At 40.8% G+C, this 12,069-nt stretch overlaps 1 protein-coding gene across 1 annotated transcript; it reads right to left on the bottom strand.

The window, feature by feature from the left end:
- Window positions 1-490: 490 nt before the first annotated feature.
- Window positions 491-11,564, bottom strand: acads (acyl-CoA dehydrogenase short chain). Its single transcript, XM_040048788.1, has 10 exons — window positions 11,394-11,564; window positions 9,152-9,312; window positions 8,671-8,820; window positions 8,467-8,578; window positions 7,628-7,779; window positions 7,374-7,544; window positions 5,836-5,973; window positions 3,099-3,194; window positions 2,965-3,021; window positions 491-2,873 (listed from the first exon to the last, which is right to left on the bottom strand). Exons 1-10 carry the CDS (start codon window positions 11,419-11,421, stop codon window positions 2,721-2,723), a joined length of 1,218 nt encoding a protein of 405 aa, XP_039904722.1. The 5' UTR covers window positions 11,422-11,564; the 3' UTR covers window positions 491-2,720.
- Window positions 11,565-12,069: the final 505 nt, after the last annotated feature.

Raw genomic sequence — 12,069 nt, 5'->3', positions numbered from 1 at the left:
GTTTATATGGACTGTATATAAAAGATGGAGCCCTGTCTTCTTTGTCCTCCAGCTGCTCCCTTCAGCGGTTGCCACAGCAGATCATCTGTCTCCATCTCATGCTGTCCCTAGCACGTCCTCCATCACTACTGTGACTTCATTTATTAGTTTCATAGGCCTGTCGTAAAGAAACAGGGACACTGTGCTCCATGATAACTTCTAGATCACAATTATGACTGACTTCAAACTTTAATATGAGTAATTTAAAAACTGAAACTGTCTGCGATCCAACTCTTTTTTGAGCTATGAAGCTTCAATTTTAAAGTTGGACATACTAACATGAGAGTCTGTGGGGACTGATTCACTTTTAGGGTGGACGTTTTTGGCAGTAGTTGCAGTTTTGTACCCTTGGTACCAACTGAGCATCATGTAAACCCCACAGCCTACCGGAGCATTGTTGCTGACGTCTTATGTGACGGGACAAAATTTACAGTTTTCATTCAGTCACAGATCATTTTTATGGCATCAGCAATTCTTTATTATCAACATCTGCACACTATGTGTTACGATAAAATATGTACAAGCCACTGAGGCACAGGAGGTATGTGAGGCAGATATACAGAATTTTATTACACAACCTCTAACATTCACACATAAATCAAAAAAGTGACCTCCTTCAACCCTTTAATTTGACAAAACTGTAGTCGGCAAGTGGGAGTTCGCTGATCTTGTGTCTGTGATTATAGTGCAGTGATTGATGACTTAATCAGTAATTAATGAGCCACGGATGAAGGCACTCTGTCGCCCACTGGTGGCTTAACCTCCTCATAGGAGGCCAAAAAAAAAAAAAAAAAAAAAAAAAAAAGTCATTTGTCCTCCAGTTCATGTATGATACCCCATCAAAGGTGGGTAATATTCATGATCCCAGAGTGTTTCGTTACACAGTGTTTGCTCATAGCACCAACCCACACTGACAAGTCCAATAGTAACTAATGAAAATAAAGGTCGCCATGTATGGGGAGAGAAATATGTCTCAAAAGGGTTGCAAACACGTACAATACACATAATACGCTCTGGGTGTGTTCAAAAAGTACCTTCCTTTTCCTATTCCCAACCTCTCTTCCTTCCTACTACTTTTCCTTTTTTTTAAAGGCAGGAAAATTGCTAAGGACTTAGGAAAAGTGAAGCGTGGCGAGCTGAGAATTGGAGCAGCCTTTCGCTCGTTTCTCCTCATCAGTGTGACGACGAATGTCCGCTATGTTGAAACTACAATATGCAGAGGATAGACTACAAAATGCGCACCTTACATGGCCACAATGTGTTCAAACACTGTTGTTTATGGAGGTCGAATAAACCAGAACAGCCTGTGAAAAATATCCCACGATTACAAAGGTTGGCAATTTCAAGGAGGAGGAAGATTTAGTGCCAGACTAATATCTACGGCAAACGAAAGCCTTCTTTACGCATTAAAAATCTGCTGGATTTAATAAAGAGTCTCAGTGTCTGTTTGTGACTGACAGTTGTAAACAGGAGAATTTTTGTGGCCGGTCATACGGTAGATGTATTTGTATGAATTTGACATTCAGGAGAATTTTTAATCGAGTCACGCAAATGTGAATGAAAAAGTCTGTGACAAATGAAAGTACCAGTGTGTCAAAGCTACTTCACACACGTGGCACAGCAATACAGTGACAGGGACAGCTGTTTTCAAAGAGGCTCTCGTATTAAACATGAGGTCACACTGGATTATTCTGGTCACTAGGCCTCTCCCTGCTCTAAGCAGAATGCTGCTTTTCACTGAAGTGAACTGGCTGCATCTTTGTATAGAAATTACAGCGGTTCACCCTGCGACGCCTATAAAATAGAATGCATCTTATTTTCTTATATTTTCCTGCTGCGATCCAGTGGAACTTGTTTCCTCCTCCATGGTTAGGGCTTATTTGATTGCCTTTAATTGTTTTAATGAACAGTCATATGGAAGCAATAAGGAAGCATAGAAGCTCCTTTCCTTAGTATTTGTATTATTATGTATATGATCTTAGTGTTATGACCACCACACAGATACTTCTGGGTCACATCTCTCAGTGAGGAACCTTTATAAGCAAAATACTTTTGGAACACACTCTGCCTTTCTTCATTTTCATTTCACCAATTATTTTGTAATTTTTAGTGTTTTTCAATTTTCATACTTTTATTTGCATTTGTAAACCACTCTACAATGCCACATTTCCTCTCCTGAAATTTGAAGCTCAAAGTTTTCTACTATATTTCAGGTCTGTTTGAGATTTGATGCTTCTTGGTGTGGATTCTCCAAGTCTCTGGAACTGCATTCATATCCAAAAGAGATCCCCAGTTGTTTTTTGACTGTGGTGGGGAGTGCTGTCCTTTAGCAGCTTTGATGAGGTTCTCTGTGGTGGTTCATATCCTAAAATCACTTAGGAAGAAGATCTACTTTTATCATTGGTTACGAGTGTGTTTTCAGCCTTCTTTTAAATGTGGGTGAACTGACGCTTAGGTCAGGCTAGGTGGGCAGATTAGTAGATTTGAACTGGTTCCCGTTTTTCCTCCAGCCATGACGGCATAAAATAACCTGAAAAGTGTCATCTCCAATCTAACTGGCGTCAAAGTTGTTTCAAAGCTGTCAAGTAGGATGAGAAAGGCCTCTTTGTCTTAAAGGATGAGGTGGAGTCTGAGCTGACTGATCACACATCAGAGGTAGACAGACAGCGATAGCAGTCCATTTATAACTGGTATTCTTTCAGCAGCTGGCCAGCAATCACCAGTCTCTGGATCTCGCTGGTGCCTTCGTAGATCTCCGTGATGCGGGCGTCACGGTAGTGCCTCTCAGCAGGCATATCTGTCACGTAACCCATCCCACCCAGAACTTGGATGGCCTGATTTGAAATGCAAAAAGAATATACGACAATAAGAAGAAGGGTCTGTATGTGTTCATTTCTTTACTCTACATTACTACCGCTTTGTTACCTGGTGTGAGCAGAAAGTTGCAGCTTCAGACGCTGCTAGTTTGGCCATTGCAGCTTCCTGCAGGAGAAGAAGAGCCAACAGTGATGTCTGATATTCTCTATCAAATGCAAACCTTAACTCAGAGGTGACAGTACCTTAGTGAATGCTTTCTTTGAGTCTCGAAGAAGCGCAGCCTTCCAGGTGAGCAGCCGAGCGCCCTCTATTGCCACAGCCATGTCTGCCAGTTTGAACTACATGTATTAAAAGCATCAAGAAAACTACATTCAGCACAACACTGCCAAGCACCATATATACTGCCCTGCAGTGAATGGGAGGAAGGCATACAACACACACACACACACACACACACACGCTATTTTATTAGCTACGCCTTGCTAGAAACTAGATGGACCATTCTAACCCTGCAATCTGACTGCAGCAGCAGGATACTGTACTGAAGCAGTTTCTAATTTTGCCCTGAATTTGTTTTCAATTCAGTTCAAATTAGTTTTATTTCTATAGCTCCAATTAACAACAGTTGCCTCAAAACCCTGGAAGATTTCTTTGTGTAAGCAACTAAACTGGATAAACCTTCATCTGACTTATATTAGCTAATCCTAGCTTACTTGCTAACCCAAATGATTCACTAGCTACCCAGCATCACAAGCAAATAAATGCCCATCTAGTCCTTGTGTAGCATTTGTGTGTATGCACTAAATTCAGGAGATACTCCAAAAATCATACCTTTAATATGCTAAATGCACAAATCTCCTTAATACAATAAATCAATTATCTAACAAAACAAAGCTCAAGTCATTTAGGAACAATTCCAACTCCCCTCTAAAGACTTGTATAGATATTTTCAAATAAGACACTACATCCTGAACCATAAAGAATGAGATGTGAATCATAAAGCTCCGAACAACATGTTTCTCATATATAAAAAAGGCTTATAAATGAGCCCCCACCATCCATAACACAGTGGAAACAGAGACTGATACATTAGATGAGAAATGGAGCATCTAAAGTTGATGAGTACAACCTGGTCTTCGAGTATACAGGGAGTGCAGAATTATTAGGCAAGTTGTATTTTTGAGGAATAATTTTATTATTGAACAACAACCATGTTCTCAATGAACCCAAAAAACTCATTAATATCAAAGCTGAATGTTTTTGGAAGTAGTTTGTAGTTTGTTTTTAGTTTTAGCTATTTTAGGGGGATATCTGTGTGTGCAGGTGACTATTACTGTGCATAATTATTAGGCAACTTAACAAAAAACAAATATATACCCATTTCAATTATTTATTTTTACCAGTGAAACCAATATAACATCTCCACATTCACAAATATACATTTCTGACATTCAAAAACAAAACAAAAACAAATCAGCGACCAATATAGCCACCTTTCTTTGCAAGGACACTCAAAAGCCTGCCATCCATGGATTCTGTCAGTGTTTTGATCTGTTCACCATCAACATTGCGTGCAGCAGCAACCACAGCCTCCCAGACACTGTTCAGAGAGGTGTACTGTTTTCCCTCCTTGTAAATCTCACATTTGATGATGGACCACAGGTTCTCAATGGGGTTCAGATCAGGTGAACAAGGAGGCCATGTCATTAGTTTTTCTTCTTTTATACCCTTTCTTGCCAGCCATGCTGTGGAGTACTTGGACGCGTGTGATGGAGCATTGTCCTGCATGAAAATCATGTTTTTCTTGAAGGATGCAGACTTCTTCCTGTACCACTGCTTGAAGAAGGTGTCTTCCAGAAACTGGCGGTAGGACTGGGAGTTGAGCTTGACTCCATCCTCAACCCGAAAAGGCCCCACAAGCTCATCTTTGATGATACCAGCCCAAACCAGTACTCTACCTCCACCTTGCTGGCGTCTGAGTCGGACTGGAGCTCTCTGCCCTTTACCAATCCAGCCACGGTCCCATCCATCTGGCCCATCAAGACTCACTCTCATTTCATCAGTCCATAAAACCTTAGAAAAATCAGTCTTGAGATATTTCTTGGCCCAGTCTTGACGTTTCAGCTTGTGTGTCTTGTTCAGTGGTGGTCGTCTTTCAGCCTTTCTTACCTTGGCCATGTCTCTGAGTATTGCACACCTTGTGCTTTTGGGCACTCCAGTGATGTTGCAGCTCTGAAATATGGCCAAACTGGTGGCAAGTGGCATCTTGGCAGCTGCACGCTTGACTTTTCTCAGTTCATGGGCAGTTATTTTGCGCCTTGGTTTTTCCACACGCTTCTTGCGACCCTGTTGACTATTTTGAATGAAACGCTTGATTGTTCGATGATCACGCTTCAGAAGCTTTGCAATTTTGAGACTGCTGCATCCCTCTGCAAGATATCTCACTATTTTTGACTTTTCTGAGCCTGTCAAGTCCTTCTTTTGACCCATTTTGCCGAAAGAAAGGACGTTGCCTAATAATTATGCACACCTGATATAGGGTGTTGATGTCATTAGACCACACCCCTTCTCATTACAGAGATGCACATCACCTAATATACTTAATTGGTAGTAGGCTTTCGAGCCTATACAGCTTGGAGTAAGACAACATGCATGAAGAGGATGATGTGGACAAAATACTCATTTGCCTAATAATTCTGCACTCCCTGTAAATATACTTCTGGTTTTACTTTGAATATCTTAAAATAAAAAGCTTTGTGTTTTAAGCTTACTGTCAGAGGAAACATGTGACATCAAGGCTTCCCGTGAACTCGAATAAATGTTCTTTCAGAGACAACTGCTACATGCTAAAATCAGGGCTTTGTGTGGAAATGTGTCCCAAGATAAACTTCTCAACATCCTGGCAAGCAACAGAAGTGAACATCACTTAGAAAGGTTTTAAATACAGTAAAATAACAGTTGTTATAACTCTCCTGTTACCTGAATGGCTTGCAGCTTGCCAATGGGAGCTCCAAATGCAGTTCGTTTGTGTGCGTAATCAGCAGCACATTCCAGAGAAGCCTGAGCGATACCGAGAGCCTGAGCTGCAATGCCGATCCTCCCGCTGTCCAGCGTTTGCTGTGCAACACAAAGATGGGAGGTTACGGTTACTTTTTTCCCCCCTGTATAAAATGGGAAAACTGTAACAATGCACACAATTCTGAAAGAGCCAGGAGAGAAAAGGCTTCACGTTGATTTATATTAAACCATGTCAAGGAACCATGTCCAAATATACAATGGTCTCCAGTGATCCATCAAGTATTTTGAATAATTCAATTATAAAGAAAAAAAGTAAAAAATCTTGTTTCGATGCTGCGTTTAATGCACGTCTCTGTACGCGCCACTTTCATCATGGAAATGCGAATGCAAGCATTTCACCCACACCCAATATTTTTCATATTTAAAAATATAAAAATTAAATACCATCATAACGTCTTGCTTTCAGTGGCACAAAAACTTTCCAAACACAGGGCAAACTCCAGAATGTTGATATGCTTTATGCCTTATTTTAGATTACGTATTTACCTTATTTTATTTGGCTTTGACACTACTTGAGAGCATGTATATATTTTTGCATTTAAGAAAAAGTTTTCTCTAAAAAAAATTAAATAAATAAATAACATTTAACATTGCGGAAAAAACCACAAAGGGTTTGTTTTTTGACAAATGAATCAGATGAGGAATGAAACAAAAAACATTTCTAAAATGGAAATCAATGACCAGTTTGTTTTGAAAGACCTGTATTTTTTCTCTTTTGAATATTTATCATTGCTGATTAAGGCAAAAGTATTTTTATCCAATTACTCCATTCATAGATCGATTACTCAGTTACTAAAATATTTGATAGCTGCAGCCCTCCGAGGGCCCATTACCTGTATTGAATGGTTTTTGCTAAAATCTGAATACATTACAATGTAACTTAAAAAACACTGATGTGGTTTCAGTCAGTATTTTGCTGCTAACATTAGTGAGTAAGTAGACCAAGTTTTGCCATCTACCCATGCTGTGTAAGTGGGTAAGCTAACATTAACTAACAGTAGCCAGGAAATTCTCAGGTATTCTCAGGTAATCAGGTATTTTCTAATAAAGCCTGTCCTTCATTTCCTGTTGTTACAGGACAATGAACCCATCTTGTTTGCAAACATGATTCCCAGCAAATACATGTTAGTGGAAATACAAGCTAGCAGTAACTTAGCTACACAACATACATATGGTATGTCAAGTCCAAATAAACTTTGTTCTCACTGTAATGACAGTATATACACAAACAAGTCTCCCAGTTGTTATATGCGCGTGTTATGTGCTACTAGGCAGGAGAAAAAGAGGAAGACCCAAAATGGAGTCATGAGTAAAATTGAATAAAATGACTGAATGAAATTCTAAAAATGCAAATTCTGCCTCCACCAGCCTTTCACATAAAAAAAAAGCATCATTGTCTGTTTCATTACATCTCTACAAAGAAAATATCCAGAGCTAACCATGGCGATTTTGAATCCTGATCCACGTGGGCCCAGCATGTATCCCAGTGGTATCCTGCAGTCCTCCAGGATAATATTAGCAGTGGATGAGGCCCTGATGCCCAATTTGTCTTCCTTTTTCCCCAGAGAAAGCCCTGGGTGTGGCATGGGGACAAGGAAAGCACTGATTCCCTACAGAATAGAAACAGCATTCCACATCATTACAGGTGTACATCATCGCTGCAGTGATAATGTGGAAATGTGCTGCGTCATGCCTTGTGTTTCAGTGTCTTGTCTGTGGTGGCAAAGACAATGGCAGCAGAGGCATCCCAGCTGTTGGTGATCCAAGCTTTGGTTCCGTTCACCACCCACTCATCTCCCTCCTGATGTGCTGTGGTGGAGGCTGCACCCGCATCACTGCCATTGCCTGGAATTTTAATTCAATTACTTTAGTTTGATGAAAGAAAGAAAAATATGTGCTAAAATGTGTCCAGACAACACTTAAACATATATCACATCCACATACGGTATATTAGTGGCTGTTGTTGTGAATTGGTGTTATACAAATAAAATTGAACTGAATGAATTGAGTATATACAATATATACATACAGTGGCTTGCAAAAGCATTCGGCCCCCTTGAACTTTTCCACATTTTGTCACATTACAGCCACAAACATGAATCAATTTTATTGGAATTCCATGTGAAAGACCAACACAAAGTGGTGAACATGTGAGAAGTGCAACGAAAATCAAACATGATTCCAAACATTTTTTTACAAATAAATAACTGAAAAGTGGGGTGTGCGTAATTACTCAGCCCCCCTGAGTCAATACTTTGTAGAACCACCTTTTGCTGCAGTTACAGCTGCCAGTCTTTTAGGGTCTGTCTCTACCAGCTTTGCACACCTAGAGACTGAAATCTTTGCCCATTCTTCTTTGCAAAACAGCTCCAGCTCAGTCAGATTAGATGGACAGCGTTTGTGAACAGCAGTTTTCAGATCTTGCCACAGATTCTCGATTGGATTTAGATCTGGACTTTGACTGGGCTGTTTTTCTTCTACTACACGACTCAAAATTAAAGCAGACTTTTGTGTCAGACAGGTCGCATTTACCTGGCTCACTGAGGGCAAAGCAGCCAACCTTCTCTCCTGTGGTGAACGGCTGGATCCACTGCTTTTTCTGCTCTTCTGTACCAAACTTTAGTATCGGTCCAATGTACAGAGACTATAGGCCAAATAACACAGAACAGGCAGCAATCAGAAGACAAACACAGCCATGTTCACGCTCGGCTCTCTTTGCTGACAGATTGTACTCACATTGTTAACAGAGACCACGACTCCGGTGCTGGCACAGCCTCTACTGATTTCTTCCATAGCCAGACTGTACGCCAGGTAGTCCATCCCAGCTCCACCCAGCTCCTCTGGTACTTCCATGGCCATCACACCCATTGCCCCCAGTTCTTGAATCTGGACAGCCAAAAGAATATTTACAGCTATGCATTTACAAACCAACGCACTGAATCTCTATTACTATCTCGCACTATTATTATTCTTCATTATTCCAAAGTTCTTCCACTTCTCAGCTTTATAATGATTTTAAAAGTTGTGTATTTCATGAACCTCCTGGTCCCGGTGCAGCCTACTCAGTCTAAGAACCAGGACAGATGGATATTAAAGATGAACTCAGAAACTTTCAGGATTCGCGAAAAAATTGAAGTGTTGGTATCTTCAGATACAAACTTATGATGAACTACACATTTTGTCTGATAATAGTCACTGTGCAGCTTTGTGCGGGTACCTGTTTAGCAGGGTAAACATGCTCTTTGTCTAGTCTGGCAGCAATGGGGGACAGCTCTCTGTCAGCGTAGTCTCTGCAGGTCTGTCTGAGTATCTGATGAGTTTCTGGTAACTCTGCGAGCTGAGACAGGCTTCGACAACCAGTGAAAAACGAGCTGAGAGCTGAGGAAGAGAAGAAGAAAAAGGTTTTGAATACTCAATAAATCAACTTTATCAATATTTAGTCATGCTTGTGGTGTGTGCTATAGGTGACAGCATCATCCGACTAGCCACTTGGATTCAGACTGAAAACCCTCAAAAGCTGTTAAGCCATTCAGCAGTCAGTTAATAAATTACTTCATAGTGAGTGTAGAAACCATCATGATCCCCAGAGGATGAACCCTGCTAACTCTGAAGGACATTCAGGGCCAGCAGCAGTTACATAAGCACGTTTTCCAAAAGCCATGTGACCCTTTAATTAATTGGTTTGATGGTAAGACTTAATAATGAGCCCCAGCTGCAGCTTCAAACATACCCCGGGCGAGCCAGATGTGACATGTTATTATTACAAGTGTAATGATTCATAAAGTTCAGTTTTCTTGCTATGCTATTACGTGAACTGTCAGGACAAAGGACAGCTGAAAGTGCAAAGCTCATTAACTACACTGACATTTCATCAGTGCTATGATGCATTAACAGTGCTTGTTGTAGCAGACTCACAATAACACAGCTCTGGAAACATTGCAGTCCTAACAGCCTGAAAAAGAGCTCAAACATGCCCATATTATGAAGAAGGTATCTTACTGCCACATCAAATCCCATCTGTTCAATTAAATTTTATTTAATGCATCAGAATTTGGTGGAAATCTTGTCAAAAAAAAAAAAAAAAAAAAAAAAAAAAGGAAGCTAGGATGGGATTATATTTTCACTGTTTCGAATCCCCTCTTTTTTCCTGTGAACTCAGGAGAGCAGATGCTGGACCTTTGTCCACTTCTTGTCTGACAGAGGATTCTAGCTGCTCAGTAGTCCTGGGTCTACTTTGTCCCATTTCTGGTTTCATGTTCACATCCAAATGTTTTTAGTTGGTGAAAGGCTGAACTCCAGGGAGGACATGCTGTTGGAATAGATGCAGGATGTGGTTCAGCATCATCTTCCGTGTTTAAGACCTGTGCAGCAGCTGCCAGTTCCACAAGCACTTTTGATAAAAGGCTTCTTCTCTGCATTTGGACAGCACAGTGAGCCGTGTTCACAGACAGCAATTTCTGGAAGTCTTCTTGGGCCATGCATTGATTTCCATCACAGAATCATACTCTGTTTTAATGCAGTGCTGTGAACAGGGTGGAGACCAGTGTCAGGGATTTGTGACAGAAGGATGGTTTGGAGACAGTGGCACTGACACAAAGATAGGAGACTCATCTAAAGATGTTCAAATCTTCATTGGGAGTGAGCAGGATGGACAAGCTTAGAAAAGAGGACATCAGAGGGAGCGTACAGATTGAGCAATGTGGAGATAAAGTTAAAGAGGTAAGGCTGAGATGGTTTTCGACATGTGTATTATGAATACATTGGACAGAGGATGTTGAAGAAGGAGCCGCGAGGCAGGAGGAAAAGAGGAATTTCTCAGGGAGGGATGTAGTGAAGGAGGACATGCAGAGGGTTGGTCTGATAGAGGAGGATTCTGGAACAGGGTGAGACGTAGGCAGACGATCCACTGTGGCGACCCCTACAGCGAGCAGCCGGAAGAAGAAGACAGGACACCGGCTCACCAGTAAACGTCACGTTATTTAGGTAAAAGGTCGAGCTCACCATCGCATGTTTGACACTTCTAAAAATCCTGACAGAAAGAAATCTCTCTCACTCAGACTCTGATAACACAGAAGTTCCTTTCGAAAATGGAGTCGGTGCTGTTAGAGTTATTGATCACAGCTAGACGACTTTAACTTGTAACCCTTTTAGCCGAGGAGCTAACAGTAACAAACATGCTTACCACTAAGATACGTCGCCTTTTATATCAGTTATTCAAAGCTGGCAGGCGTGTGGATTTTTACTGCCATATATAGTGTCATATAGTGTTCAATGATGGAAACAAATGTTTGGCATAACATAAACGTGTGACCAGTGGTTATGTGTTGGGCTAAGCTAACTTGGTTTAATATTGCCGTTCGTGCACAGCTAACATTAGAGAAATATCGTCTTCTAGTGACAGGTAAATTTTCTTCTGAAAGTCCTTCATTGTTCGGTCTTTTCTTTCATAATGTACCTACCTCTTCTTGCTTTGAAAAGTGCAGCCATGTTACCTTCCTCTCTGCTCGAAGCACAGCCCTCGAGTTCAACAGCACTGTTATGAAGCCCACTGCTGCATTCACGTACTGTCGGATACTATTATTACTATTGCGGGGGAAGCACTAAACCCCTTTTACTTCTTCTTCTCCTTCTCCTTCTCCTTCTTCCTCCTTCTTCTTTTTCTTCGTCGTCGTTTTTTTTTTTTTGGCGATTGGCAAACAACGATGTGATGCATTACCGCCACCAAGTGCCTTGGAGTGTGGACAAGAATTCGCTCATACCAAATAATCAAAAAATAAATAAAAATGAAAATAAACAAAATTTAAAAATTGCCTTCCATATAAATTAGTCTGTTTTAGAAACTGAAATAAAGCAATAAAACTTTCACAAGTGGAGTTCCTTTGCAATAAAGAGAGAGAGAGAGAGAGAGAGAGAGAGGGAGAGAGAGAAAGAAAGACAGCAGAAAAAGAGAGAGATCGAGTTTTGAGAGATTTGTGATGTTTAGTGTGTTTGGAGTGTGTAGTTAATGTGTTGTCTTGTGTAGTTAGTGTGTAGTGTTGTGGATAGTTTTGTGTTGTGTGTCAGAACAATGAGGCGACTGCTGTCTCCAGGTAAAAAACAGGAGTGATACACCTGCTGCTGTCAGACCTGCAGGTA

The sequence above is a fragment of the Simochromis diagramma genome, unplaced genomic scaffold (genome assembly GCF_900408965.1).
Source record: "Simochromis diagramma unplaced genomic scaffold, fSimDia1.1 OVJJ01000683.1, whole genome shotgun sequence".
Taxonomy (NCBI): Eukaryota; Metazoa; Chordata; class Actinopteri; order Cichliformes; family Cichlidae; genus Simochromis; species Simochromis diagramma.
Note: the sequence above shows the minus strand (reverse complement) of the source record. Positions and strands in the feature narration are given on the sequence as shown.